At 35.6% G+C, this 21,693-nt stretch overlaps 1 protein-coding gene across 1 annotated transcript in view; it reads right to left on the bottom strand.

Moving 5' to 3' along the window:
• TDO2 (tryptophan 2,3-dioxygenase) overlaps window positions 1-16,801 on the bottom strand; it is a 24,084-nt gene extending 7,283 nt beyond the window's left edge. The window contains exons 1-8 of the mRNA XM_032223629.1: window positions 16,199-16,801; window positions 15,807-15,912; window positions 12,190-12,280; window positions 9,198-9,268; window positions 8,547-8,674; window positions 6,084-6,270; window positions 5,647-5,754; window positions 327-438 (exon numbers count right to left, since the gene is read on the bottom strand). Coding sequence (XP_032079520.1) covers window positions 327-438; window positions 5,647-5,754; window positions 6,084-6,270; window positions 8,547-8,674; window positions 9,198-9,268; window positions 12,190-12,280; window positions 15,807-15,912; window positions 16,199-16,233 — 838 coding nt within the window. The 5' untranslated portion in view covers window positions 16,234-16,801. The remainder of the gene's footprint in view (window positions 1-326; window positions 439-5,646; window positions 5,755-6,083; window positions 6,271-8,546; window positions 8,675-9,197; window positions 9,269-12,189; window positions 12,281-15,806; window positions 15,913-16,198) is intronic.
• Between the last annotated feature and the right edge of the window lie 4,892 nt (window positions 16,802-21,693).

Here is a 21,693-nt window from a genome sequence, read left to right as displayed (position 1 = left end):
CCACTTTTGTTAAATGAATCATTGTGGTTGTTACAGTAATATGGTTAAGTGAATCTGATTTGCCCATTGACTTTGCTTGTCAGAAGATCATAAAAGATGATCACATGACCTCAGGACACTGCAACCGTCATAAATATGAGTCAGTTGCCAAGCGTCTGAATTTTGATCAAGTGACCATGGGGATGCTGCAATGGTTGTAAGGGTGAAAAATGGTCACAATTTATTCATAATAAAATATTTTATTCAGTGCTTTTGTAAGTTTGAACCGTCACTAAATGTATTGTTGTAAGTCGAGAACTACCTGTGTTTGCCTTTACTATGCTTACCTTTACTAAAAAGATGTTCATGGAGTTTTTCATCAAATAATGACATAAGTACTTCTTTTTGCTTCTTAAGTTCTGCCATTTGATCTTCTTTTTCCTCAGAGTCTTCTTTAGCCTTTCAAAGACAATTATTCTTTTAAAAAACGCATTTTACTTATCTAATTGCATTTATGTGGAATATTTTCCCTTTGCATTTCATATATTTGCAACTTTTTCCCACAAGTCCTTTCTTTAGCTTGTGACAATCACGGTTCATTCTGTGTGCATGTGTGATTAAAATAAAACACAAAAGGTTCAAGGTTCAAGGTTCATTTTATTTATATGCCGCCCTATTCCCGGCGGGACTCAGGGCGGCGCACAAACCCAAGGGAGGGGAAGGGAAACACAAAGAGCTACAACAAAAAAGTACAAGGGAATTTAAAACAACCAACAGCCACACGATTCGAGAGGGGAAGGGAACTCATCGACCCCAGGCCTGCCGACACAGCCAGGTTTTAACGGCTTTTCGGAAGGCCTGGAGAGAGGTGAGGGTCCGAATCTCTGCGGGGAGCTCGTTCCAAAGGGCTGGAGCCACCACAGAGAAGGCCCTCCCCGGGTAGTAGCCAGATGACATTGGCCAGTAGACGGAACCCGGAGGAGGCCTAATCTGTGTGATCTAATGGGTCTTTGGGAGGTAATTGGCAGCAGGCGGTCTCTCAAGTACCCAGGTCCAATACCAAAAATGTCAACATGAAAAGGAAACTACTGCAGACTTGGCTGCCTCTGCTTATGGATCAATTGATAGACCATGAACTTTTTCTAACATGGTCCTCTAGTTTTCCCAAGACTGCAGCTTTCAACACACCTGGAGGCAAATGGGAAGAGCATGGAGTATCCTAAATATGGATGGAATTTATTGACTATACCGAACTATTATCCTAAAACAAACTTGAGCATAGAAATGAATAACCAGTCTATATTCTAACAAAATAACCACATTTATTAATGACACATTTTCTTATATATCCTTAAAAACTGTTAGCTTGTAACTATATAATTATTCCTGAATTAATTTATTTTGACTATTTTATTTGTTTAAATGTCCAAATAAGAACTTTAGATTTTGTCAGATTATCTGATTCAGTGTCTGAACTTATTAAAATAAGTCAACCTCATCTACAGCACATCAACATTTGAGAACTGAACTATTTAAGAAGACATTCATGTACTATTGCCATAGATGAATGTTCTCCCCATCAGTAGAATCTGCATGATTAAGGTGACCAGACGTCCTGCATTTGGCGGGACAGGCACACCTTCTCATAATTTTTCCCGCGTCCCGGGCCATTCCCAAAAGATCCCGCTTAATTTTGGTGCCTTCTTCGACTCGCTCCCCCACCCATCCACTGCCGCTTGCATGGGCGGGGTAGCGTAGCGAGTGAGCGGGCGGATGGGCAGGGGAGCGAGCTCGCCTTTCCAGCCCCGCTTCCGGAGAAGCCGTGGGAAAGTCTCCGCGAAAAGAGCCACCTGGGGCCGCCGCTTCTTCTCCGAACTCAGAGTAAGTGATGGGCGGGGTGAGTGAGTGGGCGGATGGTGGTGGGATCGCCGCCCACTCTGCAGCTGACCCGCGCCGGGCCAGGCGGGCTGGGAGGCTTTGGGCGTCCAGGCGGGAAGAGCGCGGACGAAGGAAGAGCAGCACTCAACACGACTCTGCTACTTCTGCTGGAGGAGCCCCTAGATAGGGAAGGCGGGTGGCGGGGAGGAGCAAGGGAGCGCAAGCAGCGGATCCCGGGCTCATATGCAGACGGAGCTCTCCAGGCACAGGAGTGCTGGGAAAGTGCTCTGCTCATGCACCCACCGGGACGGAGCACGCTCGCTCACTCGCTCCAGCCCTGCCTGCCAGCACGCTAAAGTACCGGCATGACTTTGAAGTGCTGGCTTGCCTTCCACGTCGGCCTGTGCAGAAGGCAAGCCGGCACTTCAAAGTCATGCCAGCAGTTTAGAACTCGGCCGCCATTCAGCGAAACATGTTTCGCTGAATGACGGCTGAGGGGCACGCTAAAGTGCCGGCATGACTAAGGTGACCAGATTTTCAGATTGGTAAAGAGGGACACCTTTGACCGGGGGGTGGGGGGGCTTGATTAAAAATTTTATACGGAGCAACAAAAATTTTCATACAACGCAAAAATAGTATTGTAATATTTTTTTTATTTCAACATAACTACAATTTACAAATATAAATTGTAACTGTTGCCAAACATCAAAATTTTGATCACGTGACCATGAGGATGCTGCAACGGTCGCTAAGTGTGAAAATGGTCGCTAAGTGTGAAAAATGGTCATCAGTCACTTTTTTCAACACCATTGTAACTTTGGTCACTATACCACCTTTCTTGCCACAGTTCTTAAGTGAATCTTAAGTGAAGATATTATATCTTAAGTGAATCTTAAGTCTTAAGTGAAGATGTTATACAGTAGAACCTCTGGTCACGAACGCTTCTGACCAAAATATTCACATTTCCCCCCCCCTGCTGATTTCCCCTTCTGCACCATTTTTTTTGTAAGCGCCAAATTTCCAAAATTAGGTTTGATTCATGACCAAATCAGTTTGAGGCCAAAGTTATGGAACAAATTATGGTTGTGACCAGAGGTTCTACTGTATTCATGCCTTTACATACTCTATATCACCTCAAAATGTTGCACAGCCTTCATAAGTTTCTAATACAGATAAAATTAAATACAACATCAAAACCATAAAAAAGTAAAATTAACCTGGCTGGAAAATCCTATGCCTGTCTTGCTATTATTACTGACACACTTGCTGCAGTATTTGATGGCTAAAAGAAAAAAAAAATTGTTAAAGTGTGTATTATGTTCACTCCCATGTCTTGTCTGCTGCGTTGATTTTGAATTCATTAAAAGAGCTTATTTTACATCAAATCCCTCTCCTATTATTCTCCTATGTTCAATAAACCCTAAGAGACAGCATACTATCAATGTTCCCTCTAATTTTTTTTCAGTGTGAGCGGAAGAGTATAGTGTTTGAGCTGCACAGTTTCATGCCTGAGCACCTAAGAGAGCAACAGTTTGAACTGCTGTCACGTCTGCTGGACATTTGCACAACATTCCAAGCGTCAAGCGCCAATTGCGAACGAGGTTTCAGCCTGATGAATGCCAGGCATGAAAATGTGCCACTCAAACACTATACTTTTCCGCTCGCACTGGAAAAAAAAGCTCTCTGCTCAGCTTTTACATTGTTAGACTGGCTAGAGAGAGACATGGCACCAACAGCCGGGTCCTGGCATTTTGCAGATTCTGAGGTATATATATTCTTATGTAACATAACATAGCATATAGTCCAAACTTGCTAGACTATTTAATTGATCTTACTACTTTAAAGGGGGAGAGTTTCATGATAAATTATTTTATTACATTTATGTTGCATTTATATATTATATTTATTACATTTATATTGCAAATTATATATTTGTATTCTTATTTTAGTGTTTATTGTCAATTTTGATAGATATTATATTGATATATCAATACTGATTTTAATCATACTAAATAACAATTACTGCTATTATTTATCAGCATTAAATATTTACAGTTTTTAATATTGAGTTAGTCATATTTTAGAATAATAGGATTATCTTTTAATAGGATAATTGGCAAAATCTAATTGGCAAAATCTAATTCAAATGTGATGGGTTGCATTCCAAAGGAATGTGAGAGGACAGGTTGCCTGCAAAATGCCAGGACCCCGGCTGTTGGTGCCATGTCTCTCTCTAGCCAGTCTAACAATGTAAAAGCTGAGCAGAGAGCCTTTTTTTTCCAGTGTGAGCGGAAAAGTATAGTGTTTGAGTGGCACATTTTCATGCCTGGCATTCATCAGGCTGAAACCTCGCTCGCAATTGGCGCTTGACGCTTGGAATGTTGTGCAAATGTCCAGCAGACGTGACAGCAGTTCAAACTGTTGCTCTCTTAGGTGCTCAGGCATGAAACTGTGCAGCTCAAACACTATACTTTTCCGCTCACACTGAAAAAAAATTAGAGGGAACATTGATAGTATGCTGTCTCTTAGGGTTTATTGAACATAGGAGAATAATATGAGAGGGATTTGATGTAAAATAAGCTCTTTTAATGAATTCAAAATCAACGCAGCAGACAAGACATGGGAGTGAACATAATACACACTTTAACAATTTTTTTTCTTTTAGCCATCAAATACTGCAGCAAGTGTGTCAGTAATAATAGCAAGACAGGCATAGGATTTTCCAGCCAGGTTAATTTTACTTTTTTATGGTTTTGATGTTGTATTTAATTTTATCTGTATTAGAAACTTATGAAGGCTGTGCAACATTTTGAGGTGATATAGAGTATGTAAAGGCATGAATACAGTAGAACCTCTGGTCACAACCATAATTCGTTCCATAACTTTGGTCGCAAACTGATTTGGTCAAGAATCAAACCTAATTTTGGAAATTTGGCGCTTACAAAAAAATGGTGCAGAAGGGGAAATCAGCGGGGGGGGGATGTGAATATTTTGGTCAGAAGCATTCGTGACCAGAGGTTCTACTGTATAACATCTTCACTTAAGACTTAAGATTCACTTAAGATATAACATCTTCACTTAAGATTCACTTAAGAACTTTGGCAAGAAAGGTGGTATAGTGACCAAAGTTACAATGGCGTTGAAAAATGTGACTGATGACCATTTTTCCCACTTAGCAACCATTTTCACACTTAGCAACCGTTGCAGCATCCTCGTGGTCACGTGATCAAAATTTTGATGTTTGGCAACAGTTACAATTTATATTTGTAAATTGTAGTTATGTTGAAATAAAAAAAATATTACAATACTATTTTTGCATTGTATGAAAATGTTTGTTGCTCCATATAAATCTTTTAATCAAGCCCCCCCCCCCCGGTCAAAGATGTCCCTCTTTACCAATCTGAAAATCTGGTCACCTTATGCATGATGGTCAAGGAGGCCAAAATGATATCAGCAGTGCCATGATTATGCAATCATGACATAAGACCTATTCCTATTCCTCTTATATATGCATGCAATGGTGCAACATATATATTTCCAAAAGGCCAAAGCTTCACTGCAATTCTGCTTTCATTATTTCAATAAAAGCAATCAGAACCCATGCATGCCCATTGATAAATATATGCCTCAGCAAGTTTATATTAATCCATATGGAAATTCATACATATATGGAGGTTTAACTGGCAGGTTAGAACTGCAACCAGGAAGTTTTACTACAAATGTTGATCACCTCTGGAAAGCTACTTTATTAATCTAGGTAAGGACAACATGATAATTTGGAATACGTACCTGTACTATTGCGTATTCTTGTTGTAATCCATTAAGTACATTTGCTTCAAATTTTCCCCAGAAATTAAATCCTTCTGGTTCAAGTCCTGGTGTCCTTTCCAGCCATGCCTTATAAAACACAAGGAAGTAAACATCAAATGATTGCACCAGTTACAATGTGTGAATTAGCAAGCTAATGCTTACTGATTAGCCATAGCAAAACATAGCATCAACAGACAAAATAATAGGAATAGCAGCCTTCCTTCCCATATCCCACCAGAACACCCACCCAGTTTTTAATTCCTTATATTTTACCAATACCTATTCCAGTGTGGCAAAGTTCAACTAAGCTAAAACAAAAATAAAGAAAAAGCTGTGAACAAATCCCAAGAGTGGATGAGCCCTTTTAGATCACAACTCTCCATGACCAGTTAAATAGTAAATGAGAAAAATCATACGTTGACTAGCTGCAGTAGTGTTGGCTCTTGTTCTGATTTAAGCAATAATTCATATTCCTTTCCCTTGAAGTTATCCCGATAGTGCCTTCTGTTATATGGAACTCTCAAACTTTGAGGGACACCAATCTTATTTTCCAATAATCGAAACTGTAAGCTCTGGAATCCTGAAGCTGGACTCAGATAATCTCTTTAAAAATAGGAGAAAGAGCTTTAATGTATTATTCTGCATAAAAAAGCATGTTTGATTTTGTGGTGTTAATCACAAGTAATTATGAAGTTATTGAATCATCAATCTTTGTTCAAGCAATCACTCTGGACAGAATCCCAATTTTAGGCATAGAATCATATCTTTGGAAATAAATTAGATTTATATTAATCCTGGATAACTTGTCTCATTGATTTTAATTAGGTCAATTTCGGTGCCTTCCTCCCAGCATTTTGTATGCTTAATCAAAAGTGACTCAAACATTGTAAGGCTTATTTCTAAATATATATGCCCAGTTACAGTATGTGTTTATACAAACTGGAATTAAGTTGAAACTTGCTACTTAATTTTTATTTTAATTCATCCAGAATGCCATCCAAAACATCTGAATAAGGATAGAAATACGGCATTCATATTTTTCCTAAAGGACTTGGAAAAAGTCATTCACATCTCATGTGAAGTTTCCAGCCTAATTCTTAAGTAGCAGGATGTACTATAAGAGGTTGACCATTTCAGGTAGACCATAAAGATAAACTAATTAAGGAGAGAAGCAACTTAGAATTAAACAGAAACTTCCTAACAGTGAGAACAATTAACCAGTGGAATGACTTGTTTCAGAAGATTTTGAACAGCATTGTACAATAGGAACAATGTTCTGTCTCCACCACCACCCCAAAAAAACCCACAAACACACACAACCCACAATTTTTAAAATTTCTGAAATCTTAGATTAGTAAATTTGTGAAATTTCAATGGTTCCATGCAGGATCATTAAAAACTCATGTGAGTTGGTGATCTTGTAAGATTTGGCCATTTTAAAAATATGGTAATGTATACCTTAGATGCCATCTAGTAATGTTATATCTATTTTGTATACCACAGACATGCCAGTTAAACCTGCAATTCATATGTAGTTTGAAGTTCTTTACTGGTTTCCCCTGTTTTCATTGTTCTCTCCTTTGTATTTTTTTCCTTTTTTTGTATTCTAGATTTCTAATCCTGTCAGGATAAAGACTTCTTCAATTCTGTGAAATGCTGATAAATTACTGTTATCATCACTACAAATCCTGATAAAAAAAATAATACTGAGTATTTTGTGAGGGGTCCTTGGTGTTCTCTGAGCTTGGTTGTTTCATTATCCAAACTAGGTAATATCATCAATTCTAGAAGGGAGTGGAGTTGCTCTAATTTTATATTCTACTGGTTGCCCTGTCAGTGTTGGTGGGAGTGGTCTTAGAGGTACTTTGATTGGGTTGTTCACGGTTACCTTGTTTGGACTTCCTGTCTAGAAGCTTGGCACTCTGACAAGTTAGCCAGACATAAACATAAACAATATCTACATAATGTGCAAAAGAGACAATAAACAAGCCAAAAGGGAACACTTCCCCACCAGCAATCAATACCCAGATGACAGAGGTAGGTTCCTACCAGTTCGCACCTATTCGGTAGAACCGGTTCGTCAAATCTACCGAACCGGTTAGAAGAGATTCCATCAGTGGACCCGGAAAGCAGGCCACACCTACAGAAGAGGTTCCAAAAAATTTTGAAACCACCACTGGTCCTTGCATATGATTATTCTACACTATCATGCTCATATTTATAAAACTCAGTGCCTCTGTGAAAGGTAAGGATGACTACTGCTTTTGTGGTGCAATCAGAACATTGCGTGTGTTGAAGTTGTTTTAATGCAAACCAAAGATGCCTTTAAAAAAACAAGTTTACATCATATTCTTATGCATGCCAGTGCTGTGTGTGAGGTAATTTAAGGTGGTTCTGACAAGTGTCGTCGACATCTTCATATCCGGTCACATGGGTGGCAAGCCACTCCCATCTGGTCACATGGGCAGCAAGCCACTCCCACAAAGGAGGCCACACCCACAGAGTAGGTTCGAACAATTTTTGAAACCCTCCACTGCCAGATTAGTATAGATTAACAATCAAGAAGTATAGAATACCCCAATCAAGGAATTGCCAAATACGCTAACAGTAAGCAGTCCAAACAAAGAACCTGTAAGACCGTTCCCACCAACACTAACAGGGTAAGCCACTATAATATAAACAAAGAGCAAACTCTACTAGCACTGCTGATATTACCTAGATTGGATAATGAAATGTCTGCAAGAAAGCAACCAAGCTCAGAGAGCACCAACAACTCCTCATTTGAATCTGAAGCTACAAAAAATTTTCTTTATCAGTATTTTGTTTCCTATAAATTCATTTTAAGACATTTGCAAACATAGTAACTGAAATGTTTGTACCTAAAGTCAAAGAAGTCCAGTGCTGTCATTGTTTCTAGGACAGAAAATTGTTCCACAAGCAATTTAAGGATTATTGAAATTCTCTGCATCCGAGTAACCATTTTCAGCATGTTTCTTTCATCTCTCACCTTAGTTTGAATGTATATATAGAAAATACTATTATGATTTGGCTGATAAAGCAGAACAATAACAATAAAATCATAACCCACAATAGACTGCTTGAATTGTACATTTCGATAACATTTACAAATAGCCCACCTTACTAGGGTTTAATCTAGGCTTGTTTTGCCCCATCCATCATCCATTGGTCCCTCACAGCCCCCAGGCACAATTTTGATATTTCCATATTTTCATCTCCTGTTGCCTGATGTCCTTCTTTCTTTGTCAGAATACATCGGTGAGTACAGTGGGATTTCCCTCCAAATAATAAGATTTTCTTTCTGGTAAAAGTGTATAGGACTGCAGCCCAAAGAATTTTAATTGTGCTCTTCAGTCATAAATTTTAGAGATTTAATCTAACTTGCATCCAAAAAATGGTGATTATTGTAGATGTTCAGAATATCCAAATTTCACAAGCTGAATTTCAAATTGTTTTTTATAAGAATCAGAATCCAAAGAGAGATTTAAATAAAACAGTTCTATTCTACTTACATGGCCATTCTCAAATATCACTCGAACAGAATCCAATTCCCACAGGATCTGCTTGAACCATAATTCATAAGCTAAAGTTGAAAGGAACATTAGTTCAGTTTTCAAGCAATAAATAAAAGTGAATTAATAGAGATTAATATAATATTTAAAATATTTTTAAAACCCAAAAGTGCTATAAATCAATATATTTTTCTATCCTGATTATTTTTCAGTTGCTTTTCAAGGCCAATGCAGTACTTTGGCTGAGATTTGATGGTTTTGATATAGAAAGCAAAGTTTGTAGATGTATCTCTCTGAATACAAAGATTTAAATCAGAATCACATCACTTTTCAAAAATCCTCATCTTAATGTTAATGCCAAATAATCAAACATCTTTAAAAAAAGTCTAGCTACTAAAAAGTACAGTATGTATATACAAACTTTATAGTGAAGTATGTTGTAAAGAAACACAACCCCATTTGTCCCTGAAGTAGCATTTAAATGTACATCTGAAGAATCTACAATGTCAAATCAATAGAAGTTGCTAGTTGTAATATCACAGTGCAGACAATAGTCCCAGATTGTTCTTTTGCAGTAATAATAAAGACCAGACCAAGCACTCCGTGATTCTGTTCAGAGCAAACAACATGATACTCATATCTGAATAGTTAAACCAGTGGTGAGTTTCCAAATGTTTTCCTACAGGTTCGCTCAATTCTGTGTATGTGCAGAAGCACTTGGGCAGGTGGGCAGAGCCCCCCGCTGCCGCTACTACCAGTTTGGGAGATCCGGGCTGAACTGGGAACAAGCCACCTCTGATTTAAACAGTACATAAACTTGCAATCATCAGCTCTCCAGCAGATTTACATTCTGTAATCACCACCAATAATTTGAATTGCAGTCTCCTCTACAGATAATATTTCTATTTAGGCAAATTATATGCTTGTCTATACAAGAAGGATGTTACTGAGAAATTTGCCCCTAGTTATATAATGTATCTATCATTTAAAATTTGTGAAAGTTGCTTGTGCTCTTATTAAAAAAATATTTTAGCACAAGAAGGCTGAGAATAGACAGATGATTCAAAATGCTGCGACTTTGTATATAAATGACTAATTTGTATGATTGCTGTTACTAGTTAATGATGCATCTAATGACTGTATAATTTTGGCCAGATGCTCGTATCGCAAAAATCTGGAGATAATTTAATATCTAGGGTGCTCTCACATATATCCTTTATTTCTTTATTAATAATAAACATTAATAGCAAATGGATCAATGATTATCTTTACATCACCATTCTGCCAAATCAGTATGGACAGTGTTTCCCCTCACCCTTCTTTTACTCTGCAATGACTTGGTGAAATAGCTTAATTGAAGTGATATGATTGGGTCAAAGATTATTCTGATGGTTTTGTAGATGAATGAGGATTTGAAACCTACACTTTCTAATAAAACTTTTTACTGTTGCAATTGTAATAGAAACTCCCCAAGGTTTTAATTTACAGTTTACAGTTTCTGCAAGTAACATCTCCATTCCAGAATGACATTTATAATTTTAAGGCAGAAGCATAAGTAGCAATGTTTTCATCAAAATTTTGCAATATAGCTTGTAATTCACAATGAAAGCTTACGTATTTGCATGTGATATTACAACACAAATGTAAAAAGTACAGACTTTGCAGCTTGATACTATAATGCAAAATACATATATTGGGTTTTGCTACATAAAAATACTGTAACTTTTAAAAAGTTAGCAAAATAAAACTATGCTCCAGCGTAAACCTACCGTAGCCAGGGAAATTTATGGATGAAACTAAATGAAACCTGCAAGCATGTATAGAACATAAATACAACATAATGTGTCTGTGTGTATGTGTGTATGTATGTATGTGTGTGTATATATACTCTCAGCAGTTATGCTGAGAGCTTTTTCAGCATACAAAATTCAGTGTGAGGATTCAGCAGTTCTGCTGAGAGTTTTTTCAGCATACAAAATTCAGTGTGGTGATTCAGCAGTTCTGCTGAGAGCTTTTTCAGGATCAAGAGTCATTAGGCAGCTGGGAGTGGTTAGAGGCAGGTTTGGAGATAAAAGGAGAGATGCTGCCATGCCCAAGTTGCTGGAGTCAACATCCGTTCATCCGTTCCTTCATGTGTTCCGTGTCTGGTACAATATTGCTGGCTTATTACTTGTGATTATGCCTGTTACATTTGGAGAAATGCTTTGATGTTTTCATGTAAAACTGTTCCGTGAAGACTTCGGAAGAAATGCATCTTGCTTGTAAGCGTTTGTTTTGGAATTCTTATCAGAGTTTTGTTTACGTTATTTTCTGGGCTCAAAGCCAGTTTGAACTGAAAATCTGATAAAAAGGCCTCTTAAGCCTTGTTTGTCTGCGTTTGTTAACGAGCCGTCAAGGGGGGGGTCAGAACATATATATATACAACCCCCGGTATGCCCAAATATGGTTAACACATCTGCCTAAGATGCAATATAGCACAGGTTTGATTCCCAGTAAGGGTATGGCTAGCTGATGAGAGCTAAATAGCTTGAAATATATATATACATACAGAATCAGATCTGTATCCATGTACATGCTTTAAAATCACAAAGTTGGATAATAAGCACAATAAATACCTGCATTTATTGAATATTACTGAATCAATAATAGTAATTAATTAATGAACTTCAGTTTATTTGCATTTTCTTATGTATTGCATATATGTTCTGCATTCTGTAAAGTTAGCAGTTTTGGCATAAGTTAGAAAGATTGCCTATACACATCTTAACTTTTTTGGTTTTAAGAAATCTAGGGATTGTTCAAAATTTGAAGACAATTCAAATGTTATTCATCAGCCTTTTCAGCTAAGATATAGTTATGGAAATTGAAGCCTTATATTAGCAGCTTTTATTTATTCTAAAATAGTATATAGAACAAAATCATTTTTATTAAAAAGCAAACATGTATTTGTAATCACCAGATAATAAAATAAACTGGATTATTCAGGATTTACCTTGATGGGTCACAATAAACAGATGTTCATCGTGAATTTTGTTTCCCTTATTTTCACTCTGAAGTTCCTGTGCATTCAATATTTTATCCAGCTTTAAAAGAAAGACAACAATAATTCTGCAGATAATGTCATTTAATTCTGTATCACATAATCTTTATTAAAAAAGCAGTCTTGATAATCAGTCTTTTATATTTTGAAAACAATAGCTTTAAAGCTGTGTCCATACATAGCATGTCTTTAAACATATTAATTAATAGGGCTGTTCTTAGATTAAGGATGAGCAGGACACCAAAGTTTGGGAAGCACCAATGCTTTCCTTTCTCTGAATCATTCTAAAAACACAAAATGTTCATATTGGAAGGAGATGGTCCCATAGTTAACATGGCCTAGGGACACGTGTATTTTTGAGCCAGCGTTTATGTTTAACATAGCAAAATTATTGCAGCCACCCCATCCCCACATTAATGTAATTAGATATCAAACAAAGCTGATTTTCTGCTGAAAAATACAACCGCTGCCAGAGCAGCAGGACAAGAATAATTTCACAGGGGTGGGGAGTGGAGTGGGCAAGCCAAGAGCCAATAAAAGTGACTCTGAGCCTAAAAGTAATATAGGAGATTATGGATCTGGATAAGAATGTTTGTTCAAGCTGCATTTCTACTGGTAGAGCTTTTTCGGTATTTTTTTTTACTATTGATTTTTGTCTGGCAGGGAAACCCTACTGGAAAAAGATGAACAATTGAAAAATAAAAGCATAACATGGTATTTTTCTTCTGCCCTGTGAAGACTTCACTTTATTTTTTAAAAAAATAACCCATGACTATTATTTATACTACAACTGGCAGAGCCTAAGATATTATTCTGCTACAAATCCAAAATGCTAATATTCAGAACATATTTTGCTGAGAGAAAAGAAAAAGTTGGTAGTTCATATTAAGTTACGAAGACCGATTATTCCTGATCTCTATGCCACAACAAGGAGCAGAGGCAGCCTATGATGGCTGCCACAAAACCAGATGCACTGCTAAGCACAGTGCAGGAGCAAACTTTGGTGAACAGGGTATGAACTGGGTGAGAAGAATTCTTTCTATTCAAATTTTAACCCCAAATAAATTCGGAGGAACTATTGACTTACAGCTATTTGTTAATCAGCAAACAAGCACTTTGGAAAGTAATTAAGTGATTAAATGAAGGAGGAGATTTGAGAGAGGAAACAATTTATTCTCTAAAAATACAAAAAAACTGGACTTTCAAAGTGAGAAGACGTGTTATTGAGAAGGCATTTTAAAATGGTGGAACTATGGATTTTAAAAAAATTACCACTGCTTTTTCACTTGAATTAGAATTAGAAATATAATTAAAATCAGACAGCATTGTGAAGTAGAGTGTCATCTGCTGACAAGAGGAAAAATATACAAGCTTGAGAATGACCATTTAAAAGACTGTGAAAACACTTATTGGATTACATTCAACTAGCCTAAAATTACTGGAGACTTGAATATTTAAATAAGATCTTCAATTAAAAGACTCCTGAATGTTATGTTATATGATTGAATTCACAAAAGTGATTTGAAAAGATTTGGATAACCTTCTGGTCGATTTAAACGGATTTGACTGATTACTTATGAGATATAAAGAATTGTGATTTGTATAAGTTCAGCTTTGAACAAGTGGTTCCTGGACTTTTGGCTAAAAGTGGGACCTACTAAAATAAAAAAAACGAGATGGACCTGGAGTTCATCAAGTATTTGATACAGAAACAACACAAGATGATCATGGAATTATTTGATGACGTAGAACAAAAACTGGAAAATAGTACACAAGGGACAAGAGCAAAGACCAGGATGTTCAGGAAAAGAAGGAACCAGTAGAAGTAATGGGGGGGGGGGAATAGAACTGAGAAATCAGCAAAAAGAAGACAACAAAGAAAATATACCATCAAAGCTAATAATGATCAAGGAATTTAAACAGGAGGAAAATAATTTTAAAAACCTAAAAAGAGAATGGGAGAAACAAGGAGATATTTTGGGAAAGGAGATAGGGGTTAGAATAGATAGTTTTAAAATTAGACAGTGGATAAGGGTAGGGAGAAGAGAAAAAGTTGGATTGAATAGTCAGGATGCAGATGTAGATAGAATTAAGGATCCTAGAGAAGAATATTTGAGGCAAGTTTTTTTTAAAAAGGATAAGACTTACAGTAAGGTACTGTTGAGGCCAAGAGACGATGGATAGAAAAAAAAAAGGAAGGGAGATTCTTTAAGAATATATTTAAACAAAAACATGTATATTAACATTAGAATTATATAGACTGGATAATTATTTTGTATGTACTGTGATAGGCATTAGGATAATATTTCAATACAAAGAGTGAAATATGGGAATTATGAATAAGAATTGCATTAATTGGAAAATTAGAGAATGAATGATGGTATTATTAACACACTCTAATAATATAATGACTAGCAGTGAAATAATAAAATTAAAAATAATAAATATTAATAAAATTAAACAATGAGTAATTAGATAATGAAATAATACATTTTAATATAAGCATGTGTATTAGAAGTAGAATTACATGGATTGGATGAATGGAAGGAATATGAATAGATCTACCTTATATGTTTAAATTATACTGTGATTGATATTAGAAATATATATTAAAACACTGAACAATGAAAGAATGAAGGATGAAACTTTTAATATATATACAGATGTAAAGAGTTAAATAAGGGAAATATGAATAATAAAGCAGGTGAAAGATGGAAGACAGAAAAGAAACATCTTTGAATACAACAATGATATGAATAAAAGTTAGAATAGAAATAGAAATAAGAGGGGAACACACACATACACACACACACACACATATACATACACAAGATATATGCAATAATAAGAGGGAGGTTTAGAAATTGAATGGCAGTAGTATTAGATATGTTTAAACAATATGAAATGAAAATGAAGTGTAATGACTATGAGTAATAATATTATGTTTATGTGTAGTAAAATGTATGATATCCAGGTATCACACTGTTCATGCATTGTTATGTATAAGCAATAAAAAATTTAAAAAAATTGACCAGAAAGAAAGAAAGAAAGAAAGAAAGAGAGAAACAAAGAAAGAAAGAAAGAAAGAAAGAAAGAAAGAAAGAAAGAAAGAAAGAAAGAGAAAGAAAATACATTACTACAAATTAAATTCAATGTATCACATCATAACTTAGTGGAACTATACATGCTTCAGTCTACATGCTGTTGATGGCTAGGCCCTTATAAACTATCGGTAGAATGGAGAATCATAAAAAAAAAAACCCAAATCAAAGTTAATTTGAAGCAAATCTTCAAATGGAAAACTTCCCTTTAAAGTAGGACTCATAACCACCCAGCTGCTTGGGAAAACCACTCTGGGCAGGGGGAAGGGGGCAGATGGTTATTTGCCTATTGGGGTTACTGAGATAGTTTAAGAATCTATAGCTAAAACGTGACAGTATTTTGAAGATTCATTACAATAATCAAGAGTTTCATAATCATAAAACATTCTTAAAAAGCTACAGAAACTGCAGAAAGATTCAGTTACAGATTAGTCATTTTTAAAAACATTACCACTATCTCATACTTACATGTAGATATTCGCCATAGATAAGACCACCTTTGCCAGCCTTGTTTAATCCTTCTTGTGATTTGTCATCTGCCTCATCTTCCAAAGCCAGTTTAGTAAAATTAAATCTATGAATAAGCAAATGATAACAGGGCTAAGTACTGCCAACAGAAGAGAACATTATAACAGATTACATCACTGTGCTGGTTATTTGAATTTGTAACAAGCGAAGACTGGTTCTGTTTTTGTAAATTAAAATCACTGAAAAAAAGAAATAAAAATAGGGTACTAAAACTAGCTGCTTCTAGGATTTTTTAAAAATTTATTATTTTAGTTACTTATATATCTATTTCATTTGTTTTTATTTATCCCAATATCTCTTTCTTATTCACAACAAAAGAGAAATGTACTTACTGGTATTTGTTCTTCCAAAACGGACATCCAGTCATGGCTCCGGTATCAAATATTGCCTGTTCCAATGTCCTGAGATAAAATAAATTGCATTCCTAGTGCATTCTTTTATGTAATCTGATCATCAATTTAGGCCAGCCCTCTTCCTGAAATGCCCACCCTTGCTATCATTCAGATTCAGTGGAGATCTAGAAATTAACGTCATGAAATATTTGTCTTGTTAACTGAACAATTCCCTCATTCAATTGCAAAACAAAACAAACCAAAACAAAAAAAAATTCACAAGCATAACAGGTAACAGGAGCACTTTTAATGGAATTTCAAAGTCTTAGGTTATTGCAATTTTTTCAACTTCAGATATCTACAGAGCTGAAGGAAATAATATATAAGTGATATAAATCCTCTGCATAAAAGTCAGATATACTTAAATATGTATAAATTATAAATTGTTTATAAGTCCTAGGTTCAAAACATAAATAGAAAGACCGCTCTGAAAACATAATGTTTTCAAGCAATCAAATGTTCACATTTCCAAACTTAATAAAATGTTTTGAACATTTGTTAATTCTTTCTGAGTGAAAACATGTCCCAATATTCTTCTTCAAGAGATTTTGAATTCTTCACTAGTTTTCCAAATCCTAGTTTTACTTATTGCACATTGTTATTCAATTTCATATAATCATTAACAGAGCATTTGCTGAAGTGATACATCATGTCCTCTTACTGCATCTCAATTTCACTAAATATTTAACGTGTCATTTCTAGAGAAAAGAACTGACCAAAAAAGTTGATCATTCTATTGACAAACTGCAATTTTCTAACCTATCAAGAGATATACATGCATCATATGGAACATTATCAGTCATTGTACAGATAATGTAGCAACCATGCATCTCTTCCCACATTGCTATCTGTATGAATCTAATTTTTTAAACTTCACTGCAACTTTATAGAAAAAAAACTGCATTCAAAACACAGAGCTGTAGAATACAAAAAATAAAGAAACATATAAGGAGTGATGCTAACTGAAAGTTCAGATACTATGCAAATAAATTTCATTTTTCTACAAATGGAGATATACTGGTAGTCCGCAAGTTATGACCAATCACTTAATGAGCTTTCAAAATTACAGTGGTGGGATTCAGCCAGTTCACATCTATTCGGGAGAACCGGTTGGTAACTTTTTAAGCAGTTCGGAGAACCGGTTGTTGGAAGAAATCTCATTTTTTTTCCACTTTACAGGGCTAATCCTATAAGGAAGGCAGGAAGGAAACATTCTGGTGTTTTTTCTAGCCTAATTTTTATTGCCCTGCTTACAGAAACTGCCTCTCTGGTTAACCCTTATTACATTGTAACAGTTAAGGTGAAGCGTCCATCAACGTGAGTGATGTTAAGTTGGCCATGACCACCCAGTCACATGACCACCAAGCCCCACCTACCCTGCCGGTCATTAGGGCAGAGATTAAATTATTGTTAAATTATTTGAATCCCACCACTGGTTAGAATAGATGCTTTATTACTGTTTTGACAGGATTTCTGTGGTTGCACAGAGACAGAATTTTAAAAAAAGATAGAACTTCATAAATCAGAAGGCAACAGAAAAATATTGCTAGGCTTGTTAGGCTATTGGTAGTCATGCTGGCTTCGATTTCTTACAGGCAAACTTCTTTGTCACTCCTATATATCATCATTTTCAGCAACTAGAGAAAGATCTCATTAATTCAGTTACTCAAAATCATTTTCATACTGTTAGATGACAGAGTAGAATGTTACAGAAAACAGTTAACTTTCTCTGGAAATTTGTTGAAGGTTTTGCTGATTGCTTGAATGACGGGACTTTGCCTCAAAAAAACCTATCGCTATGCAAATATTGAGACCAAACATGAGATAAGATGAAAGGAGTAAATTGATTAGTGAAACAAGCATTACCATAGTGCAGTGAGCACAATATATGTTCCCAGGGCTGAACCCAAGAGAGCTTTGGAGAAAGCTTTGTAATGGGCTTGAAATGTTTAAGGTGACAGGAAAAAAAGTATAAGTATATTAATTGGGATATATTACTGAAATCATGTTATTTTCAATTGCACACAAATGTCCATAAAATTTTGAGGGTTGTTGTTGTTGTGGTTAACTCTAATCTAACTCTTAGCACCACTCAAATATGGCCCTTATCCTGCCAAAAATAGTCGCAACTTTGCCATAATATTGTATGGAAATTTCTGTAGACTGCTGTTCTAGGACAGTTGGAAAGAACCGGATTAGGGAAAAACAATTTACAGCCCTTCAGAGTCAATTTGTATATTTACTATAGTTCTCTTATTATTTGTGGAAAGTTTCAGAAAAATATGATGACCATTTTAACTCTTCCTCTCCCTGCATTTTGAACTCTTAAGATTACTCTTCTAACTTATTTCACTATCATTAAAAATAAGTTTATTAAACATTTTAATCTTTAAAAACAGAAAGACACAAGAAAAAAACAAAAAACAAAACATACATAACAATATAAAGTAATTATACAGCCTTCTGGATCGGCTTTCATATTTAGCCTTTATAGTTCTCCGTTCTGCATTGCCTTCCTATTGATTTTACCTATATAATAACAGTAGTACTAACATTTACAATAATATTAATTATTTATATCACTATTATATTTACATTCTCTTTTTTCTGTTTTGGCTTCTGCTTTCTAGCCACTTATAAATTCTATTCTATATTTTATAAAAATCTGATTCTTCTCTTTCTTTTGGTTCTATTGTCATTTTGTCCATCTCTGCACATTCGAGTATTTTTCTAATTATTGTTTCGTCTGCGGGTGTATTGATTTTTTCCAGTTTTGTGCGAAAGCAATCCTTGCTGTCGTGAGTATGTGTATTATTATGTATTGAAACTGTTTATCCATTTTTTGGTCTAGTAGTCCTAATAAGAATGCTTCTGGTTTCAGTTCTATTTTTTGCTCAGTAATTTCTTCCAATCATTTCCGAATTTTGCATCAGTATTTCCTTGTGATGGGGCATGTCCACCACATATGGTAGAATTTTCCAGGCTTGTGGCTACATCTCCAACATTTGAAGGATAAATTTGGGTACATTTTGGCCAATCTCGCTGGGGGCAAATGCCATCTATAAAACATTTTATAGAGGTTTTCTTTGAGAGCTACTGCAGTCGTAAATTTATAATTTCTTTCCCATAATTTATCCCATTTTTCTAACTCTATATTATGGCCAAAATTTCTTCCCCAACTAATCATTGTCTCCTTTTCCATCTCTTCCTCCATTTTATATCTTAAAAGAAAATTATATAATTTGGTAATCATTCCCCCACCCCGTTCCTAATAATATTTTATCTAATTCCATTTGTTTCTCGTGTGTTCTGTATTATTCCCAATCTTTTTTAAATGTTGTTTTAATTTGGAAATAGGGCCACCATTCCATATTTATTCCTTGCATTTTCAGATCTTGTACTTATTTTAGTTCTCCTTTTTCATCTAAGAGTTCTGCATAGCTTACCATTTTGCTGAGATCTATAGTATTTGGATATGTCATTGCCTCCATCCTTGATAACCAGATTGGGATTTTCATGTAATGGTTTTTTTTATTTTTTCCCAGACCTTAAACAGGGCATCCTTTACTAAGTGTCTCTGGAAGTATGAATGAGATTTATTCTTTCTCTCCCAGAGGAAGCCATGCCAGCCTAGCTGGAGATCATGGCCTTCTAGCATAAGAATCCTTTTATTTTTTTAGTTGAATCCAGTTCTTAAGCCATGTTGAGGTTTTATTGATCAATCTACTTACGAAAGACCAGGACTCAAGATCACGAAGGTGCGAGAGAAATGGGTTTATTGATGCATCGAGTTCAGCGTGTTCACACACCAAAATCTGAACTGCCTGGGCTACGCCCTGGGCAGTGATTTTATACCTTTAATCAAACTTCGTCAATCAGAAGGCGTTATAAGAGGCGTATTCATACAAAACGTCAAAGCCCCTGCTTAGGACAGGGAAGTACATTTTGGAAAAATACAAAAGCAGAAATGAATACAAAAAGTCTGAAAAACAGGAAAGGAAAATGCTGATGCTATGCCCACATTATTTGGTAACTCTGCTATTCTCAGTATCTCATACCCATGTAGATTTCCTGTGCCATCCTTCTGCAGTACCTTGCGACATGTTCCAGGAATATTTGTAATACTTATGGGGAAGTTTGAAGTAAAGTGCACGAAAGCTAAATGTCAAGCTAATATGAAGTTATAGTTTTTAGCATATTAAAGGCTTCTCAACCTGGCAGATCCCTGGTGGGTTTACCTGTGTACCCCCTCCTGCCTCAATGTCAGGGTTACTGCCTGATAGTAAAGCTCCCAGTCTGGGATGCCAAAGCCACCTTTGTTTCTACTATCTTGTAGAAGTTTGAATTTAATACACAGTTTTTTCCCTGACCAGATAAATTTGGATACCGTTTTATTTAGTTGTTTGAAAAAAACTTTTCTCTAATTTAATCGATATTGTTTGAAAAAGATAAAATAGTTTGGGTAGTACATTCATTTTAATTGTTGAAATTCTGCCAATTAGTGATAGCTGTAGTTTAGTCCAATTATCCAAATATTTTTGTATTTGTCGTAGCAATTTATTGTAGTTGTCTTCTTTTATTGTAATACATTTTGCCGATAACCATATTCCCAAATATTTAATTTTCTTGGCCCTCGAAATTCCCAGTTTTTCTTCCAGTTCTTCATTTTGTCTTTTGGTTAGATTCTTAGTTAATATTTTAGTTTTCTCTTTATTTATTTTAAGCCCTGCCACTTTACCAAATTGGTTTATGTCTTGTAGTAATATTAATCCAGTTTCTAGGGGTTCCTCTATGATAAATGCTAGATCGTCTGCAAAGGCCTGCACTTTGTATTCCTGTGTTCTAATTTTCAATCCCTTTATGTCCTCGTTCTGTCTTATTTGTAATATCGATTTCTTTATTGAGAGGATAAATAACAGGGGGGATAGAAGGCATCCTTCTCCATTTCTGGGTCCATCCACACCATGTCAATCCTGGATCATGAATTATGGGGGTTTGAAAAGAATGTGTATTGATTCTTCTGTGGGTTGATTTCTCTCCAGACATCTTTTAAATTTAATTCTCGGCCCATTTCAAAGAATGCATTTGGTAGTGTTCTCCTTTCATAATTTTTTTAATTATCTGTTTTGTAGTCTTTCTTTGGGTCTACCACTGCATTAAAGTCTCCTAATACACATACATTGTCCAGTTCCAGTTCTGCAATCCGCTTATGTAATTTACTATAGCATTCTTTCTGGTTCATGTTTGGTGCATATATGACTGCAATTAGTACTCTTTTTTGTTTTATTGATACTTCAATAATGTTCTTCCCTCTTCATCCATGTATACCTGTTTAGGTTTTAGCCAGTCCTTTATATATACTGCAATTCCCCTTTTCTTTGTTTCAGCCAAGGCCAGATGTAATTTCCCTAGCTTCAGAGATTCCAGGATACTAC

This window comes from Thamnophis elegans, chromosome 9, assembly GCF_009769535.1.
Source record: "Thamnophis elegans isolate rThaEle1 chromosome 9, rThaEle1.pri, whole genome shotgun sequence".
Taxonomy (NCBI): domain Eukaryota; kingdom Metazoa; phylum Chordata; class Lepidosauria; order Squamata; family Colubridae; genus Thamnophis; species Thamnophis elegans.
The sequence above is the reverse complement of the archived record's forward strand: the minus strand, read 5'-3'. Positions and strand labels throughout refer to the sequence as shown.